Below are 21,656 nucleotides of genomic sequence, written 5' to 3' on the forward strand. Positions count from 1 at the left end.
TCCGGCGTTAACATGATTAAATGCACAGCATATCATAGAGGTTTGTGGAAGATGATTTGTACCTTAGTTCTATAAGGATAGATACTTTGTTTAAGGTTATTACACTTATTGTGCGCAGCACCTCGGTATTTTCCAGAGATGTGACAGTGATTGCGGACTAAACCCATGATTCTAACACCAAACCTGTCAAGTCTCTTATTACATACACTGCAGGCCAAAAGTTTCCGGACACTTGGATTTTGTTTAATTTTTTAATTAAAACTCCCATAATTATTTCAAAAAAATTCAAATATCATATTTATTTTATAAAAGATACGTATAGTTACTATTTAAGAAAAAAAAAAGAAATAAAAAAAGTACTAACAACACTATTATTATTAAACTGTTTTTTCGTCAAGAAGTAACCCACGAGTTTTTATCACTTTTTTTGCGATCCGTGGCATCCAATTTATTAACTTATTTATTATTTCGGGTGTAATTGATAACCAGGATTCTACAAATATCTGCTACAGGTGCTATTTGGATGTTGGGCATTTTTGTCTGACCTTTCTGGCCAATTTTTCCCACAGTAACTCTATTGAGTTCAAATCTGGTGATTGGGCCGGCCAGGTCATGTTTTTGAGGACACCATTATCCTCTTATTCCTTTATATAGTTCTTACATAATTTTGAGGTGTGTTTAGGGTCATTGTCCTACATAAAAACAAAACCACGACCAATAGTTCTTAAGCCAGAAGGTATAGCATTGTTTTCTAGAATTGTTTTATATTGGTCTTTTTTCATAATACCCTCATTTTTAGCTAGGTCACCTATACCAGCTGAAGAAAAACATCCCCATACCATAACAGACCCACCACCATGCTTGATTGTTGGCACTAAACACTCTGGGATCATTTTTTCTTTTGTTATTCTTCTGATGTAAATTCTACGTCTTTGCCCAAAGAGTTCAAATTTGAACTCGTCGGTCTATAGTACTTTTCCCCAGTCTTCTTTTGTCCAATTTTGGTGGTCTATAGCCCATTGTAACCTTTTCTTTTTATTTCCAATCCGTAACAACGGTTTCCTGACCGCTATACGGTCAGAAAGTCCTGCTTGTCTAATACGTCGTTTCGTAGTGGTAAATGAAATAGATTTTGAATGACTCCTATTAAAGCCTGAAGTTATTTCCGGGGCCGGAAGTCTTCGATTTCTTTTACTCATCAATATTATACTACTATCTTCTGCTTTTGTTGTCTTCCGTGGTCTACCAGATCTTTTTTTGTCTTCAAAAATACCTGTTTCTTTCCATCGTTTAATGGTATCTTGTACAGTACTTCCGGCAACTTTTAATTTTTTGCAAATTTTACGAACTGAATAACTTTCTTTATGTAATGTAATTATTTCAAAACGTTTTGCAACCGTTAAAGAAGGTTTTTTACCCATATTTTTAACTAAACAGTCCAATTATAAAATTTTAAAATTTTTTTCAAGATTTTTTAATGCAACCGTCATTAATACCAAATGAAAACTAAACAAAATTAAATATTCTTAATCATTTTAGTCGGATATCATTATATTATAAATATTTACTTCATATTTCAACAAATAAATAACTTTAAGAACACCAAACTCTTAAGAGAAATGTAACGCTATATATCAAGTAAAAATAAACAATTAAAAAAACAAACTTATTTAGGTAAGTGTGAGGTCAGTACTGACCTCACACTTACATAAACACTTAAAATTAGTAAGTTTAAGTGTTATAAATTAACATTATTAATTTAATGATACAGGATAGATTTTAGCTTTTTATATAAAAATATCAAGTGTCCGGAAACTTTTGGCCTGCAGTGTATATGACGATGCATTGCATTGTTAAACGCTCTTTGGTCATCTTCAGTTATGATCATATCTGCCAGATTGCGTTGTGCTTTCTCGTTTATAGCTTTTAAGCTCGGGCGTCTCGAAACTATTTTTGTTACGCGACATAACGATACGAGATCTCGAAATGACACTGAGTTTCGAGAATAGTTTCGATCGAGATCATGGTTTTAATAAGTTTCGAGAATTTGTTTCGAGAGGTTACGAGAAGTAACGAGATTCTCGATTAAGAATTGGTCACAACATTTCCCTTCTCGAAACATGACAATATTAAGAGAATAACGAGAAATTAATAAGATTTAAAATTTTTTTTCGATGTTTTTCGAGATATTACGTGACAAGTGTTCTAATTTATCAAATATATTGAAAATTATTGGAACAAAAGGTTTTTTGTTCATTTTTGTACATAAATTTTGATTAAAATAACAAAACACTATTTCAATGACCACCTTAGCAGCCATGGCAGTCTTCATCGTGAAAATTTCGACTCTTTTTTTAGTTTCTACCAAATTGAAGGGAAGGTTGCATCTGGCCAAGAACTTGGCAATTTCAATGTCTCCTCGTAGCAGCTCTTTGTCCTGCGGCTTATACTTTATGTATGCATCAATGTTTTTGGCTTTCTCAGATGTTAATGGTCCTCCCAACTTCCTTTTTTATTGCCTCTATCCAAGACTTTAGATCTATGTCCTCCTTGCTCTTGCTCGTATCGCTCATCTTCGTCGTTTAACTAAAAATAAAAAAAGTAATAAATAAGTACCTTTTTTGTAAAAACTAAAAAAGTTTTGAATCATAAGTAAACAAAAGGAAAAGGATTCAAAAATCCTAAATCAACAATGAAATAGTTAATACTCAATAAAAATAGTTTAATAAAGATTAATTAAAATGATTTAAAACACCAATTAACCTGCTCTAGAATCTGATAGGCAACATCTCCTAGACGCTTTTTCTCAGCCTTTTCTTTTTCCAAAGCCAGCCAGATCACTGAGTGAGAACTAAGCATGTGACGCCTCATACCACTGGTGTTTTCATCTGTAAGCTTGGAGACATGGCCACTAGGGGGTTGACTTTTCAATTTTTTCATTTAAAAATGAATGGGTATATTTTTAAAAGCTGACGTTGTTAAATTTGTTTATAGAAATACATGCTTTTAGATCTTTGGCTGCAAAAACATCCCCCGTAGAAACGTTTTTTTTTTAATTTTTTCTTTAAACAAGCTAAAGGGTAACCTTTTTTAAGTTTTTATACAGTTTTTATTGTTTTGCATGATACGAATAATGGTGACATATATATAATTTTATGCATTAATTGTTTGAATTCATCAAATACTAATTACTTCTGCAAGTGTCATCTTTAATTGTCGTTTGCAGTCAAAACAAGCGTGTTCAAATCAAGGTGATTATTTTGTGTTTACTAAAACCTACAATTAATATTTTTTATGTTTACTAAAATCTACAATTAAAATATTTATTATGTGTGTAAATAGTTATTTATGTGTGCTTAAAATGTAAAATAGATTTAATTCTAAGCTTCTTATGTAACTTACAATTATAACTAACTTAATTATTAATAATTAAGAATAAGCTCGAAGCTGAAAAACCTGAAAATATCAAAGCCTGGTCTCAAAATCTAGTCCACTTTGAGAAATCAAAATCAACAAGATCTCACATACCCAAATTTTTAGAGCCACTTGATAATTTAAATAAAATGCCAAAAGCTTATTCTGTTATTGGTCGGTTTATTTGCTTATCAAGTTTAAAGAAGTCAGTTTATTCGAGATGTAAAAGAGTTGGCGCAGAATTCTCTGATTTATTGCTCAAGCTTAGTTTACCAAAAATAAATGAAAGGTCTATAACAAAAAAAAGTGGAAGTTCTCATCAACAAATATCATTCAGTTCAAAAATCTAAACAAAGTCTTGAAGAAAAGTGGGATTATTTATTTGATATAACTAAAGTAAATGGTAACTGGCTTAGCAACGAAGACAAAGCATTTTATTTCTTACAAGTGGATACTAATGGTCAAGTTGGTTATTGTTCATCAAAAACTGTTAAAGTACATCCATCTAAGGCTGGTAGGAAGAAACCTAGCATACCTGAAACAGATACAGTAGCGGTCAGTAACAACAATGAAGAAGGCAAAAAACAAAATGATGAGCAAGATTCTAATTATATTCCTCAAGACAAAAAAGTGAAGAGAAAATAGGAGAACAACACTGTGGCTGTTAACTTAGTTAAGAAGTCAAAACTAAGTATTAAGAAATCAGCAGAAGTTTGCAAAAATTTATCTGATGGCCACAGTTGTCAATGTTGCACTTCGCAAAAACTTTCTCAATGCCATTCTCGACTTTTTCCTCAGTATAGTGCTTCTATATTTCTGTCCTTGGACGAACCATGTTGTCAGACTAAAAGCATGAAATCAAATATCACTATCAAAATCAAAAAAAAAAAATTTCAAAAAAAAATTTCCAGGACAATAATTAAATATGTCCGATCGTTAAAAAGTTCCAGGAACTACAAAAGAAAACTTGAACTTTCCCGGAAATTGATTACTAAAATTTATACTGCAATTAGCCAATTACTTCAATACGACATTTCATCTACATTACAATTCAAACTTGTAAGTGTAAATATAACTGTTTATTTCACTAACATCATTCACTTTTAACTTTTAACTTTGTCATCTTATTAAAAAACTAAAAAAAAATTTTAAGTAATGAACTAAAGTAAAAAGACACAACAAAATAAACAAATTGTAAAAATATATAGTAATAAAGTGTTTTCTTACCTGACTCTTTGTAAAAAAGATGATAATATTGTTGAATAACAAAAAATATATAATATATTTAATATAATTTGAACTAATTTCATTAAACATTTAAAGTTTTAACTTTTAGCTCTGTTTACATTGCAAAAAAAAAAAACAATAACAATTCAGCTGTCGCGCGCGTCAATTGTCCCAAAATGCCTACTTTGTACGGATTAACTAGCTTATCCCTTTTTTTTTTTGACGAGTCATTACGAGAAACTCGTAATACCTCATAATATCTCGAAATTCTCGCTCTATCTCGAAATGAAGTAAATACGAGATTCTCGTAACTAATCTCGAAAAGAATCTCTTAACTCTTGAAAAAAACTCGAAAAAATCTCGAAATTTTCGAGATTTTTTGGTGAATTTTCAAACCCAATCTCGTAACTTCTTGTATCATCTCGCATCATCTCGAAATAAAAATCTCGATTGAAAATTCCCGAAACGTTTCGATACGCTTGAGCTTAATACCTTTACAGTAAGGTCTGCTGAAAATAGGCTCAAAAAATAAACTTACAAATATATAATTGGCTAGGGGGGGGTGTGATAATTGTTCCATGATAGCAGTAACGAAAATAAAAAAATAGAGTACATAAATTTTTGGTCTTGGGGTTTCCTAGCAACATTGTTTTTGATATTTTTAGATACAACTAAGCAATGTTTAATTTAATTACATAAAACAGTTGTTCTACAAAAGTGCAAAAAAAACATGTTCTACACATGCAAATAAAAAAAGCTTCTTAATGTGCCATATTAGTTTTCGTTTTCTTTCTGAATTTAGTACCAAGACGGATAAACCCGTCGCGTTGTTCAGCGCAAACTGCCGCTGATGCCTCGGTTACTAAATAGTTACTCGGTGGCTTGGGTGTGGCATAGAAATTGTGACAGGCTCTTAACAAGCTTGTTGTTCTTGTTCTTAACACATTATAGGCATAAATAGCATGAAAGTACTGATATGAATTTCACAATCTCATATGTAAACATATATATATATATATATATATATATATATATATATATATATATATATATATATATATATATATATATATATATATATATTAGGGGTCACCGGGGATTTTTGAAGTATAAAGATATTTTTCTTAATTAGATCATGAGAACTGAACTGGTGCACTTAGTTTAACTAAATTCACTTAACCAACTTGAATTGGTTAAGACAAAAAGTGTTTCACAAGGTCCTTCAAAAATGAGGTTTTATCAGTTAGATATTTGAACAACAACTTTATAAATGTGTAGGTAGAAGCATTGCTATTAAAATCAACAATAACTTGCTTAAGCATTTACTATTAAGTTAGCCCTTACAGAGTTTCAATTTTCCTATTTATAAAGAAATTTTTTTAGTATAAAGTGGTCAAAACAAATCATATTTGGGCATTTCCTACGATTTCTCACCATACTCATTGGCTCATAGTATTAAGTAAAAAGTATGTCCACGTCCCCTATGCCATGGTAGAGTTAACATGCATTATGTGGTATGTTGCAACAAAGCAAAAGTTTTTAAAGTGCAAATGTACTTTAAAAAAAATCAAAACTGAGTTTATTTTGCTTTGTTTACATAACGATAGACAGCAACAACTTTACAACTCGTTGCAATTTAAAGAGGAAAAAATTGTCATCTTATACATAATCTTTTAGATATCTCCTAAAAAAAGATTATCAGAAACATCCTACGCACTTCCATATGTGAAATTACAGTTGTTCAGTTTCATTTATTATTGAATAAACAACCCAAGATTATTAATTCTAGATTATCAGTTTCTATTAGTTTTTCATTCATTCTGAACTTGAAGATTTTAACTACTCATTGTGTAAGTAGCGAAAGTTTTATTTTTTTAAAATAACATTGTAAGAATAAATGAATTGAAAAATCATAGTTTGACCATTGACGTAAAAATCATAGTTTGACCATTGACGTAAAAATCATAGTTTGACCATTGGCGTAAAAATCATAGTTTGACCATTGGCCTAAAAATGATACCGTAGACTACAGACAAAATAATTGATCAGTTCTCACTTATTAAGTCAATTGTAAGTGAACAACTTAAATGTCATAATTGTTTAAAAGAAGTTATATTGTCTAAATATTTACTTTTTTTACTAATTTGTTTGTACAATTGAAGTTAATACAATTTATCCATTTAGGGCTTCTTAATCACCAACAAATCTTTACAGTGTTATTAAGGGAATGAAAGTGAATCTTTTGAAAATTCTTTTTGCATCAAAAACAGTTCAAAACTAACTAAGTAGATTAAAAATCTATTCTTTTTTTAAATTTATTAGAATATTTTAAAATAATAAACTAGCTGAACTACTTGAAATAAGTTAAAAAAATATGAGAAAGTTTTAAAACGAATCTTATCAGGTAACCAGTAGAATTATTCACAAATAGAGTATATTAAAAAATTTTCTTAAATAGAGTATATTTAACAGATTTTCTTAATTGCTAATTGATTGAACCAATCACAAATTTCTAGTAAAATTTGAATTTGGGTTTCCTGAAATGAAAGGAATAATTCCATGTTAAAATCACTTGGACATCGTGTACGGTACAGTTACACTCTTATATATTAATTGAAGGAGGAAATAAAAAATAGATAAAGCTAAAATTGTGGCTAAACACACCCAGTTAAAATTTATTTAAATTTGATTATTTTAAATTTTATTCAGTGTGACCAAAATCTAGTTTCAAGTAAAAGTTTTTTAATTAAATTCACCGACAAATACGGGAAACTTTACTATTAATGAACCGAGATGGTCAAAAATTCGCATCGCTCTTCCATAATAAACCATTTTAAAAGGACCTTCAGGTAGCTATAGGTCACCATGAGTAAGGAATCTGACAATGGTGTTTTCATGTTAAATGGACATAAGTCTGAAGAAATTCCTGATGAAAAACCACCTCCACAAACTTATTGGACGGAAATAGAAATAGTTGGTAACACCAGAAATTTAAGTCCTATGCTTTGGACTCTTTCTCATCTGACTGGCCTTTATCTTAGAGATAATGGAATTACTCGCATTCCTGGTGAAATATCAAAGCTTAAAAACTTGACTAAGTTAGATCTCTCAAAAAATAAGTTGAGAAGCCTGCCAAATGAAATAGGAGATATGATTGAGCTTACTGATTTAAATTTGTCATATAACAGTCTTCGTGTTTTACCTAATGAAATTGGTCGACTGTATCGCCTCAAAGCTCTTGGGTTACAAGGAAATCCTTTACCAGCAGAAATAATGAGTTTGCCTCTTGATAAGTTGTTAATGCTAATGCTTGATAATCTTACAGGTAGTTAATTATATGATTTGAGTGTTGTATATGATACATATGATATTTTGAAAAAAGCATGCTCATTACAGATATGCACATAGTGTTTTTAAAAGAAATAGCTGCATTAAGACTTCCTTGTTTATAATTTATTCAAATCATTGTAAAATAAGAAACAATGAAGTGACTAGTTTTTTGCAAAGAATATATTTGTTCTTAATTTTTTTTGTATAGAAAATATCAAAATAAAACTATACAAAACTATATTAGACCAATGTAAATGCAGTAATTAAAAACCAAAATAACAAACAACAGTATTTAAGTTTAAAAAAAAGCATCTTTATGCTTTTTAAGGAAATGGTATCTTTTTTGGGTTGATTTTACTAGATTGTTGAAAAATTGATTTAAGGGCCCTCTTATTTTGTTTCCAGTTTTTATTTAAGATTTTTTTCGTTAAAGTTATGCAGAATTTAAATATTTCATAGTTCATCTAAGCTCAAACAGGCTAGATTGGATTTAAATCTGACCAGGGGAATAAAATAGGTTTCATATTCTTCTGTTAATGCTTAGAATGTACAAGATTTGTGGACATAAGCCCCATTTTGTTAGAACTCCAAACATTCATTTTAATTAATCATTATGTCTCCTGATGGAGTCACGGAGTTCTTTTGCATAGATAATTGACCAGTTGATTGACCTGTATGTATGTTGCACAGAACTTTTTTTAGAAAAATCAAAACAAAGTAATGAAATAGTTATTGATAACTAGCTTTTGTGTTAATTTGTTTTGACTAATGTTGATTGATGAAATCATTATTATAAAAAGTTGATTTTTATAAAAAATTATAAACTGTTTTTAAATAGAATCCAACAGAATTCTATTTAAAAACAGTTTATAATTTTTTATTTTATTATTTTGTTTATCTTTTAAAATCACTTACTAAAATTCAAATTAAAAAAAGAAGCGAATAAGTTTATCTATTAAGCAAAAATGAATTTCACATATATGTTATATTTGGTAACTTTTATGATACTTTAAAAAACATTACATGGCACTGTGAAGGTTTTTGGACACCATTAGTAGCACAATAAAATTGAAAAAAATAAATTTTTTATTTAATAAGATAGAACAAAATTTGTTTAATGATTAAGTTATCATTATGGTGATGGTGATAGTATAGTTACAGCATAGAAAGTATGGTTTTTGTTTTAAGAGCAATTATTAAAACTTGCTGTGAGAATCTACACTATATATCTATTTGTTTTCTATTTTTCTATTTTATATCTATTTGTTTAATATGTATCTAAATGTTTTATTAATCTACGTGTTGTAAATGCAATTATAGTGATTACAAAACTTTTTTGTGATTATCTACTTATTATTTAAGTATCTGTGTGCCTTGCTCATAAATTATAAAGTTTAAAAGACAATCTAATTTAAAGTGGTAAAGCTTATTTGTATTTTTATCAAGAAAAATACCTCCAAAAGTTATTAATTCTTATTACTCTGATGGATTATTTTAAAGTTTTTTTGTAAAATAAATAAATCAAATTTTTTGTGGTCTAAAACATATTACAGATTGAATTTACTACAGAGTTACAAGGAAATGCTTTACTCAGTAGTCTATATGTCAGGTTTGTAGTGTATAATCTGATGTTCCTATCAAAAAACAAAAATGAACTACTTCAGAGAACTACTGCAGCCCAGAAATATAGGTATTGGCACATTTAAAAGGGTTTTATAGATAGAGAAATCTAAGTTTCAAGTTTTGGCAGTAAAAGAATTTCACCTACATGATGGATTTTACCTACATGATGGATTTCAGCTGTTAAGAAGATGATTCTCAATTGTGTAATTCTAACATTTAAACATGGAGGGGTTTAAGTAAGAATTTGGGAGCATGATTTGGTCTATTCAATCTCTTGATTGAACCAAAATGAAAAACTATTGTGGAGATAATGTTACTTTTCATTTACGGAACACCTTTGGACTGTGTTGTGAATAAATTAGACCCAGCTTAACTACAAAATCTTCTTAAGAAAATTCTGATAATCATAAAAAAGATTTGAAAACAATTTTTCAGACAAAGAAAGTTTAATATTTTATTTCAAAATGTTTTTAGATATTTGAAATATTTTGAATAAAGTAATTGTTTGTGTTTTTACTTTGTACATAACTTATTTAATAGTTATAATAAAATTTTATCTATATATTCTTAAAATACCTAGTTTCCAGGGACTTTTGATGGTAGTATACATATTAATGCATGTTTTAGATTATAATATTAATTATGCATTACAGCATAATAAAGTAATTATGCAGCATGATAAAGTAATATTGGATTACAACATGATAAATTGTAAATGAATGAGAGAAGTGTTGTTATCTTTATTATTTGTATTTCTAATGATTAGAAAATACATTTATGCATTCAAAAGGGAAAAAGTTTTAAAATCAAAGACTTTTAAGCTAAATTTTTTTTTTACATTTATTTATAAAAGTAGATATGTAAATAAAAATAGATATGGCATTACACTATCATAGTAGTTGTATTTTAAAAATCTTAATTTTCAGGGATGAACATAGCATGAAACACTATGTTCATGCCTGAAAATGAAAAAAAAATTTTTTAACAAAATACTCTGAATGTCTGAAAATCAAAACAAACAAAAACCTTAAAAATAAAGTTTTTTGCAATTCACACACAACCAAAATTTATTTTAAAATATAATTACTATGATAGGATAATACTAACTGCGTTTCCTAATTTAATAATAATTGTTTAAAACATTTTTAATGTTTATTTAAAAAAGGCAAACTTGTCTCCTTTTCCCCCATTAGTCTACTTTTTGATGATTTGACATAACAAATGAAAGAACCATTAATGATAATACAAGATGTGCCTCTAATATTATGCTTGCTCTTTGATGAAATCAATAATAATTTTTCTTTGATGAAATCAATGTTTTTCCTCTGATGAAATCAATATTTTTTCTTCAATGAAATCAATATTTTTTCGAACCCAAATTATTTTTGTAAAACCTGTTGTTAAACAACAAATTAAAAATTCAAGTAAATGAATATAAGTTAATGTTTATATAGTAACCAATTGTTAACTAGATATATCAGATAATTACAAAAACATGTTCAAGAAAGAGTTGAGCTGTATTAAAATTTTGTTGCAAATCTTTTTCAGAAGCATTTTCAACATCTTGTTAGATGGTCAGCAGTCCAAACAGAACATTAGTTTTTAGGTCAGCAGTGTCATGTGCTGACGTGTATTAGGAGAACTTGTATGAAAATGGTAAATTTTCATTAAGTTTTATAAATCTTTTGCAATTCTTGTTTAGTGTGTCCAAGACCACCAGCAAGACAATGGATGTCTCTTGCACAAGCATCTACTGAAAGTATTTCATTTTTGTTTAAAATTTTTTTTTTGTAATCTTATTTTTTAAGCATAGAAATAAACTTAAGATTCTTACAGATCTCACTAGGGTTGTTCTAAAAGACTTTTTGGCTTACAGGTAGCTTTATTGTGATGTCATATAATGTCCTGAGTGATAAATACACCAATCGTCAACTCTATGGATATTGCCCACAGTGGGCTTTGAACTGGGAATATAGAAAAAGTGCAATCTTAAAAGAGATTTTGCAGTTTAATGCTGACATTTTAAGCTTGCAAGTAAGTTATGAAAGCCAATATTAGTGAACTTGTTTGATGATCTGCAACTCAGAAAAAAAAAAAAAAAAAAAAAAAAAGAAAAAAAAAAAAGAATATTAAAATATTATTTATTTTGTCAGGAAGTTGAAACAGAGCAGTATTGGAGTTTCTTTTTACCAGAACTTAAAAAGAATGGCTATGATGGAATATTTAACCCCAAATCCAGAGCAAAAACTATGCCAGAAGAAGAAAGAAGATATGTGGATGGCTGTGCTGTCTTCTGGCAAAATACCAAGTAAACTTCATTTGACTTTAACAATTTATTTTAAAATAGAGTTTTCAAATTCTATTGCAAGTAGTTATTTTGAAAATTGGGCTTTACTTTGTCAGTTTTCTCAGCTGATTTGTTAAAAACATTCACTATTAATTTTTTTGCTTGTATTTTTAAACACCTGCTTTTTGTAAACATTGCAGAATTGAAATTGTATTTTGTTGTTTTTTTGTTTTCAGTAACACTAGCTATGTTTCTTATTTCTTATTCAATAAGAGCAGCCTGAGAGTTGTATCATCTTAGCAGTATTTTTTTATGCAGGTTAATATCATAGATAATTAGTAAAGGTACTATTATTTCCTTGTTTGCTGGCATTTTATTCTTAGTAAATCTACAATAGTTGTAATGAAACAGAAAATTTATTTACTGTTTATTTATTAGAGGCAGTAAAAAAATTTACTTGTAAGAACATAAGGAAACAATTAAACAAGAGCGCAATGCTTAAAAGCATAATGCTCTGGATTGCACTCATATCTCACTATTTGCACTATCGGCATAATTTGATGCAAAAATATCAGCAAAAATCTGATGACATTTTTGCATCAAATTATGCTGATAGAGCAAATCTGACTGCTTTTGCTTGGTAGGTTTTATGCTGATAAAACCTACCAAGCAAAAGCAGTCAGATTTTTCTTAAGTTCTTCTTTATTAGCTCTTTAACTTTGTTAGATACCCGTTTCTTTTTTATAATTCATTAGATGTAACTAAGTTTGAAGCAGTATTTGAAAGCTTTCCTTTTTTTTTTGGAAAGGCATGCTTCTTCAGCCATGTTGCTATTTTACTACAGTAAGGTGTTTAAATGCTTTGTATGCTTCCTCTTTGAACTTTTAGCTGACCTTCTTTTTTTTTTCGGTCTTGTGTTTGAAAGGGGTCTGTCACCTTAAGGGGAGAAATGCAATATGATTTAAGTCTAAAAACTCTTGGAATTACAGTTAAAGCTGATGGATTTACGTCCATCCTCAAAGTTGATATATTCACTAGGATTATTGATTTAACTAGAATCTAATATTCAGTTCTATAAAAGCAATTACCTTTTTGTTTTTTTTCCAAGTAATTGATGTTTTCGGGTAAAACTGTTGTAAAACTGTTTTCGGGTAAAACTGCTGTAAAACTGTTTTGCTACCAAAGTATTTTCAGGTACCTGGAAAAGTTTAGCTGAGAAGGAATTTTAAATTTAAATTTTACCTGGGTATTTAACATTTGTAAAAAATTTTTGCATTGTAAAATTTTTTGCAAAATTTTTCTGACATGCATTTTTGCACTCTAAAGATTAGTCATGGGGAAGTAAAAACAATTTGGAAGAAATTGGTAATGATCCTGATAGTTATTCAGAGAAGTCCTTATTTTGTAAAACAGACATAGCTGGCTGGCTACAAAAGCTCAACTCTTATTAATAACTAGGTACTCCTGAACTTCCTAGATAAACAGGGAAAAAGTTATTTTTAATTTTCAAAACAAAACGCAAAATGTTGTTCCAAAAGAAATAATAAAATGTTTGAGCAACAAGCAGAAGGTTAAAGTACCAAGATTTCACTTGTCAAAATAAAAACATGGATATAAAATATCTTCAAGAGAATAACAACCATTTAAAATTTTCATATTTTTCTGAAAGAGAAGATCAAGTTTCAGTGATTCAGTCATCCAGCAATGACAATTCAAACCCTAATTGACCCTTCTCTGTGGTAGTCGTAGCAGCCAATTTATAATCAACAAATTCGAGTTACCCATAAATATATTTTTTATAGATTTCAATATATTTAAACATTAAATTTATGTTTTTGACTGAACAGTTTTTTTTATATTTTAAAAATTGAGATGTAAAAAATTGTCAGCCTAGTGGATTTTTCAAATCTTAACTCTTTAACCTTTTTAGGACTATTTTTGGCTAAGATGCATCATTTTTATGTTGGGACCACTATACTACAGTACCATTGATTACAAAGCTGTGAAGCTGGTCAATACATAGCATTTGAATCTTGTCTCCAACAACTTTTGAGACATGACAAAGGCAAAACTAATTGTTTATTGCAGTTTTGGTTACACAACAATCTGAGTAGATAAAAAATAGTAGTTTCAATGGCTCGCCCATTTAATTCTAATGTGTTTGGTTATTTTAAATATCTAAATAATATTCTTTTAATATAATATAATGTTCCATAATATCCGATGATAATAATAATATCCGATTATATTTCCATAATATCCGATGATAATAATAATATCCGATAATATTTCCATAATATCCGATCATAATAATAATATCCGATAATATTTCCATAATATCTGATGATATTCCTTTGAAGCTGTGATCTTTGTGAATTTTAAATCTTGAACCCATTAAAAACAAAAAACATTTTTGACAAAATTTTCACCTTTGTAAAAATTAATCTTTGCCTAAAGCAGATCTTTTGTGAGTTACTAGACCTTTATCTTATCTGCTGCTTTAGGTTTATTTCGTTCATCTGGAAGTTGAAGGCCAAGAAGTTGAACCTCCAAGTGTATCTTCAATAGCTTCAGATCCTTTAAATCTCTATCTTGAAACAATGGCTGGTTGATTTGAGTTTAGTTGCATTACTTTTAGATGAGGTAGCTTGGTCCATGGTAGTTTGATTTTTCGTCATTAGTCTCAGTTTGATCAGGCTGAACTGTTTCTTCTGGAAAAATAATTGATAATTATATTTTGCAAAAAAAATCTTACCCAGGGTACTTCTAATATTCTAATATAAAGTGCAGGTGCTTAACAAATACCAGTAACCAATTGTAGTCAGCTTCAGAAAGTTTAAGTATAATTAATGAATCTTTTTTCCTTGCTAAGTGGCTAACTTAAATTATCAAGCTCCTTGTCTTAAAATAAACAATCCAATCATAAATATTTTAAAGTGAAAAAGGCAGGACTTGTTTGTTTTACTAATCTAGTTGTATACACAAGGCAAAAAAAAAACAGGTACATTTTGTAAGCATCAGCATTCAGTTTTGTTGAGTTTTTCTCTCAAAAGGACTGAATACAGATGCTTATAAAATGTACCTGTTTGTTTATAGAAAAGCAAGACACTTAGATCCAATGAATTGTCATTCGTATTGACAAAAATCACTTGTCAATGAGAATGGGAAATGCCACCTCAAAATTTAAAGAAAACATACAAAAAAAATGTTTTTTTTAAACATAATAGCTTGACCTAATTTAAAAATATAGTAGCACTCATATCATAATAAAAAATAAAGAAACTGTGTCCTACTTTTTAACAATAACTATTTTAATTTTGACAATTACCAAACAAGATTTTTTCTGTTTTCTGGATAATGAGATGCCAAAGATGCTGATAACATATATGTTGAACTAGATGGTGCTTCTGCACAGGATGAAGTGGACTGCTCAGATCTTGGCTTATTAAAGCTAATCAACATGTCTGGCACCTTCACAGATGAGACAAGAGCTGTGTTACATCCAAAAGCATCCATTATTGTATTTTCAAGGGTAGTGACTTCTTTATCATGTGAAGCACCACTTTTCAAAACTTCAATACTTTTTAAAATTGCTTTCTGCATATTGTGCCAAAGGGTACCATAGACATCTTTGAAGTTCAGGTTCTCAGCTCCTGTCATAATAAACTCTTAGTAAAGTGTCTCACATTCCTGCTTCTTTGATTTTTGGGTTTTTTTGGCTAGATAACTCCCAGAAGGATGTGTCTGTAATATGCTGATGTTGTTGTGGTGAAATTCCCATGTTGAAAAAAAAATTACTTGCCTGAAATAATCATTTATTACACCAATTCAAAAACACTTGCTGTTTGCTTTGTGAAGTAATGAATATCACAGAAAATAAGGAATTTCCATTGTTATACTTAAAAAAGCAATTGTTCTTCAGGTTGAAAGATCAGTGGGAAAATCTTCTTAAAAAATCTGTCTGAAAAAGTTGTTTTTCTGTGACATAAAATATCTTCCATTTTAAGTTTCAAAAAACTTAATTGCACTAACATTGTTTACTTTTGCAGTTAACAGGAAAATTTACTCAGGTATATTTATTCAGGTAAATTTCAGTGTTAAAGTTTTCTTAATAAAATTGGACTTTACCTGAATGGAATTCACCTGAATCCCAAAAACTACCTGGTTAACTTATACAAGTTATCTATGAATCTTAAGCATTTGCTACACATTCAAACACGCATCTGTCAAGCAGCTGTAGTTTGTGTGAGCAATAAGGAGGAAAGGAAAGCAAAACTAAGACATAGTCTTTGCGCTTAAGACTATTAGTTACCTAACTTTACTTGGTTGTCAAGAAGCACAAGCTTTGATTGGTTAAAAACAAGATTTTCTTTTATAGGCTTTACATGATAAAGAAAATGTATGTAGGTGACCAAGTACTTCTCGTTCATGCACCCTGAATCATTGGAAACTCCAGTACAACTTGTTTGTGTACTTTAAAAAAAGTGGTTTTGTTCCTGTTGAATTTGCATTTCAAATTCAATAGGAACAAAATTTGAAATCAAAGCTGATAAGATCTTTCACATGAATAATTTGTTTACCAAATTTGGAGTTTCACAACAACCAAGTTTTTATTATAAGAAAAATTATGATAATTTTTCATAAGAATTCTACCCTTAAGCTGCTGCAATTTAGCCCTTTTTCAACGAGCTTAAGTATTGAATATATTGAATATTTTGATATTTGTATCATTTTTTATTAGGAGGGTTTATTTTGATACAGAGTTTAAGTTAAGATTTTCATTATTTCTATTATAAAAGTAAAAATCTTTTGGAACAATAAGATAAAGATAAGTGGATATAATGCCTAAGAATAATATATATTAAATAAGAATAAGAATAATATATATTAAATAAGAATAAGAATAATATATGTTAAATGAGAATAAGAATATATATTAAAGTATTCATTAAAGTTTTTGTTAACATTTTAAAAAATAGTTAAAAACTTAATATTATTTAAAATTTCAAAATTTTAAAGTCTTGTTTTAAAAGATGTTGTCTTGTCTTCTTGGATAGTTGCACACAAAGCAGTATTTTGGGAAATCAGAATCATAACAGAAAAATATCCTTTAAGGTTAAGTAACCAAAAAGGTTTTTTAGATTAAGTAATCAGAAAGGTTCTAGGAAACAAACTGTATATCAGATTTATTTGTCTTATATTTCTTAAATTGTTATAATTTGGTCGTTTAATTTTGATATATAAAAACCATATGTATTTTTAGTGTTGTATTTAAATTTTAGGTTTTCTTTAATCAAAGAGCATTTGGTTGAATTTAATCAACTAGCTGCTGCTCATGCTGAAGGAGCTGATGACATGGTTAATCGAGTCATGCAACGAGATAACATTTGCATAATGGCTCTTTTAGAAATGATTAAACCAGTTCCTGAGTTGAATAATATCAAGCCAAAGATTATTGTTACTAATGCTCATATTCACTGGGATCCAGAATATCGAGATGTCAAAGTAATTCAAACGTTAATGTTGATGAGAGAGCTAAAGAATTTTATGGATGAGATTACGACGGAATGTAAATTTTTTAATTATTTTACTATATAAGTATTTTAATTATAGCTACAATAATGACTTAATAACTACAATGACGGCTTGATAATACAATGATGAATTTACATTGACAACTAGAACATTAAGACTTCATAGCAACAACAAACACTAAAAATTAATACTACTACAAATAAAACTACAAGTTTTTTTATTTTCAGATAAAATTGAAAAAGTGCCATTTATAATTTGCGCTGATATGAATTCGATGATCGATTCCGGTGCAATAGAATTCTTAGAGCACAGTCGAATACCTGTGAGTCACCCCGATTTCCAGAAACTAAAGTACGGTGGTTTTCTTTCGCGTTACGCTGATAAAGATAAAAAAGGATTAGAGATAATAACTCACCCTTTTAACTTGAATCGTGTTGGCAAAAAAAATCCTTTGCCGTTTACTAACTTTACATATGATTTTACCGGAGTTCTAGATTATATTTTTTATACCAGCGACCTCAACCTTCTTGGTGAACTCGGTCTTATTGACAGTGAGTATTTAAAGAAAAACAAAGTCATCGGATTTCCTCATCCTCATTTTCCATCTGATCACATATGTCTGGTGGTGGAGTTTGATTTCAACCTAGAGTCAACGTAGCTTTTATTTTACCTATTAGATTAGCTGTGCAAATATTTTAGATTCATTTATAATGTATGTCTCCGTTATAAATTTTTGTTTTGTTTTGACTTCAAAATACCAAGTCAATTTTGTACGTTAATTTTTATCTATTTTATCTCTCGTAAAAAGAAGGATTTCTTTTTTGCTAATAAAACAAACAATAAAATGACGAAACATTCCTATTTATTGGTTATATACACATACGTTTTTGGTTTATCTTTTATTTATAAAACATTTACTTTTATTTCTGCTTCATCTTTTTTTGTCTCCTCTACTTTTACGTTAAGTTTTTTTTTACTAAAAACCGAACTTCTACACGCTCAACTTTTTTCAGATTTTTAAAAATATTTATGTCCACCATTTTAAGTAACTTAAAATTTCCATCCACATGATTGCAAGAAAACGCATGATAATAACTGAATTGCTATTTTTTATTTTTATTAGTTTTCTTGTAACGGTAGATCTTGAATTTTTATATTAAACACAGTACAAGGGGCCAATTTAAGAAGGAGATGGGAGGGTGATGGGAGGGTCACGTTTTTTTCTTCATCATGGATAAAAAGTTGACTTCATCAAAGTCCGTTTTTCTTGCTGATTCCTGAAATTTTCAAATAAAGTTTTCCTAAATTTCTCATTCAGCAATATGAGGTTGTGATGAGGAATACATTACCTCTCATACTCTGTGAATAATTGTACTCTTAAAAGTATATATACAATATAATAGTACTACTAAATGTTTAACAAAGATAATCATTTATAAGTGTAACATTCAATTTAATCTAGCATAAATACTTTCCATTAAAAATACCACAAAGAGGTCTTCTGATTGTACTTTTTTTGAAATCAGGACATTTCCAACAGTTGTTAATACTGTCTCTAAGTCTTTGATCCTGATTGCGAAATGACTATCCAAAGCACAACAGAAATACTTTACATAGGTCATTTACACCCAAAATATTTTGAATCCAAGTGTCAAAGCCTTCTTGAGAAAACCCTTTGTGGGTTCAAAGTACAGGTCCTCCTAATTGGAAAAAAGTAAAAATTGAAATCGGTTATAGTCATCCGAGAGAAAAATTTCATTTCAAAAAGTTTATTCCATATGCAACAACCGAAATAATACCATTAAATTTTTTTTTTTTCCTGCATTATACAGTATACAAAACTGTTTTTAATGACAAGTTGTATTAATCATAGTGTTGTTATCGACTTAGACTAAAAGTCGAAATTAGTCGACTTTGAAAAATCGAATAGCCGATTTTATCGACAATTGGTTTCCTACGAACCGACTAAAAGTTGATTTAGTCGGGTAATCATCCTAACATCCTTATTTCTATTTTTATTATAAAGAACCATTCGTAAGAATATCATTCATATTGGTTTTTTCATGGTGGTTTTTCAACTAAAATATCTGACCATTGTACCTAATTTGCTGTATCACATAAACTTAACTCTTAGCATACTGTATGTATCACCACTTCATTAATCAGTTGATGTTTTTTAAAACAAAATGTTAAGTAATGTGTTATGGTACTCAGTTAAGGATGTGAAAAAGTTTTATAAATCTGTCACCCTAAAAATAGTTTAGCCGCCCCCATCCTACCTACGCCACTGTTTTTTATTAATTAAATGTTTTGTTAATTTTTTGTTTTAATTGTTTTGAAAAATGATATAAAATGACCATCTGTATTTTTTTTTTCTTTACTTTGTGATTGTAATTTTGTTTGTTTATTCGATTTTAATTCATCTAATAGATTAGATGAATTAAAAATGATATAACAATAGCTTGTGTTATTATAACAGTATTGCATACCACCTAGTTTTTTTGTTTGCTTAAGTTCTCTTAAAGTTCTATTTGTTTTATAGCATCTAAAAAATAAATTGCCAAGCAACATTAAAGTATATGATTATAATAAAGTTTTTATTCAAATACTTCGACTAAACTGACTCAACAAACATCTAATGACACAGGGGTAAAGCGCTAATTCTTTGCTGCATGCTGAAAAGGTGCCTAAAAGCTCCATCAAAATCAAAAAGATTCTGGCCCTCATTGATTGTAAAATTGTCAACTTCATCCTTTTCTCGAGCTCCATCTTCTCTTGGGAGCTGTGAACTATCTCTTCAAATCTTTGCGGCTAACACAGCCAAAATCGGAAAGCTGGCTAAAATCTCTCAATACAAGTACCAGCCATATCATGGGGGTCAATTTGCAGGCAATGAGTGCCGAATGATAACTATGTCTGAAATTAATCAGTTCAAAAGCTCCTTCCTTGCTCTCTCTAACACAATAGTCACTCCTAAAGTTCATGCCGATTTCTACCACATCAACGACTTCAACAAAAACCACAAAGAATCTCTGGGTAAATATAAAGATTAAGCCACAGAGACCCTCCAAAGTTTTATACTCACTGACAAGAGGTTCAACCAATCAATAACCCACCTAGACTATGGTAAGATGCTACAAACATCTGTCATCAGCTACAACAGGAAACATCTGTGAAATGAAGAAAATATCTTGGAGTTTTATTAATTTGAAAATAATTTTCAAGAACAAGCAAACGTAGTTTGAGTTACTTTGATTTTCTCTTGATGAAACTATTTAAGTATTAACTTTAAGTAAATAACTATTTAAGAACATGTTTTGCTACGAAGAACTTTTTTTTGTGTTGTAAAATGCTAAAAATTGGAAAGCTGTCATTTTGGTTGACTCGTATAGAATAAACATTTTGAAACCAAACTTCTCTCTAAAAAAAGACCATAGCTGATTTCAATTTTTACAGTTTTGCAAACTAAGCAAATTTGTACTTTGAACTTACCAAATGGTTTTTCTTGAAAAAGGTCTTCACACTTGGATTCAAAATATTTTTGGTGTGCATTTGTAATATTCCTTTGTTGTGATGGTATTGCAAATAAACCACAAACCTGGCAGAGAATACCGGTTTGATTTTTACACAATCGCAGCATGGTACAGTTCATATAAAAAGTCATTATTAATGAACAAATACAACATATTAATGAAACATCATAAAAAATCTGAAACAGTAAACAGCAGTATTATTTAGGATTAGTATGTTATAAGTAAAACAACCAAAATCAAAATTCAGTTTTATCGCTGTTGTGCGTGAGAGCAACTTAACGCAACCGTGTGCGAGCTTCGAGGTGTTAAGAAGTAATCTTACTACACAAAAGAAAAGACCACCCAAATATTACGGAACAACTAACTACCGGTTTTCATGCGGAAAATAAAACAGTATTCATTCAAAACATTTAAAATAAAATAATTTTTGATGAGGAAAAGGCAAGGAAAACTTAAGAAAAACTGATTTTATGTACTTTTATACGCGCTGAGTAAATATAATCAAGCAAAGTTTGAGAGGCTATGCTTTTCTTGATTATATTTACGAAAAGACTTTTTTTTTAAAAAAATATAAAACCTTACTTAACCACCTTTTGACGTTGTGCTTTATTATTTTTACGGGGCCTCAAAACAATATTCCAGTGTGGTCATGATCAGAACAATGTTCACAAAATCCCCCCCCCCCCCCCCCTCATCAATTAGAACAA

General features: G+C 29.3%; 3 protein-coding genes across 3 annotated transcripts in view; 1 reads left to right on the forward strand and 2 right to left on the reverse strand.

Moving 5' to 3' along the window:
* LOC149892434 (uncharacterized) overlaps nt 1–21,656 on the reverse strand; it is a 335,617-nt gene that overhangs the window by 94,628 nt on the left and 219,333 nt on the right. The window lies entirely within an intron of this gene.
* Nucleotides 966–1,421, reverse strand: LOC149892438 (uncharacterized). Its single transcript, XM_090078130.1, has one exon. The coding sequence runs from the start codon at nt 1,419–1,421 to the stop codon at nt 966–968; it is 456 nt and encodes a 151-aa protein (XP_089934256.1).
* LOC145183264 (CCR4-NOT transcription complex subunit 6-like) lies at nt 7,390–18,339 on the forward strand. The gene is made up of 6 exons (XM_080058601.2): nt 7,390–7,966; nt 11,297–11,353; nt 11,471–11,628; nt 11,748–11,902; nt 17,164–17,450; nt 17,644–18,339. Exons 1-6 carry the CDS (start codon nt 7,507–7,509, stop codon nt 18,072–18,074), a joined length of 1,548 nt encoding a protein of 515 aa, XP_079914727.2. The 5' UTR covers nt 7,390–7,506; the 3' UTR covers nt 18,075–18,339.

This window comes from Hydra viridissima, unplaced genomic scaffold, assembly GCF_058129835.1.
Source record: "Hydra viridissima isolate aposymbiotic clone 2 unplaced genomic scaffold, HvirCarnegie_v1 scaffold_2, whole genome shotgun sequence".
In the NCBI taxonomy this organism is placed as follows: Eukaryota; Metazoa; Cnidaria; class Hydrozoa; order Anthoathecata; family Hydridae; genus Hydra; species Hydra viridissima.

Excerpts from the sequence above, each read along its gene's own strand:
- LOC145183264 (XM_080058601.2), top strand. The coding sequence starts at position 7,507 with ATGAGTAAGGAATCTGACAATGGTGTTTTCATGTTAAATGGACATAAG. Across the intron at positions 11,354-11,470 it reads TGCACAAGCATCTACTGAAA|GTAGCTTTATTGTGATGTCA; the intron begins GTATTTCATTTT and ends TTTGGCTTACAG. Across the intron at positions 11,903-17,163 it reads GTCTTCTGGCAAAATACCAA|GTTTTCTTTAATCAAAGAGC; the intron begins GTAAACTTCATT and ends TTTAAATTTTAG.
- LOC149892438 (XM_090078130.1), bottom strand. The coding sequence starts at position 1,421 with ATGGGTAAAAAACCTTCTTTAACGGTTGCAAAACGTTTTGAAATAATT.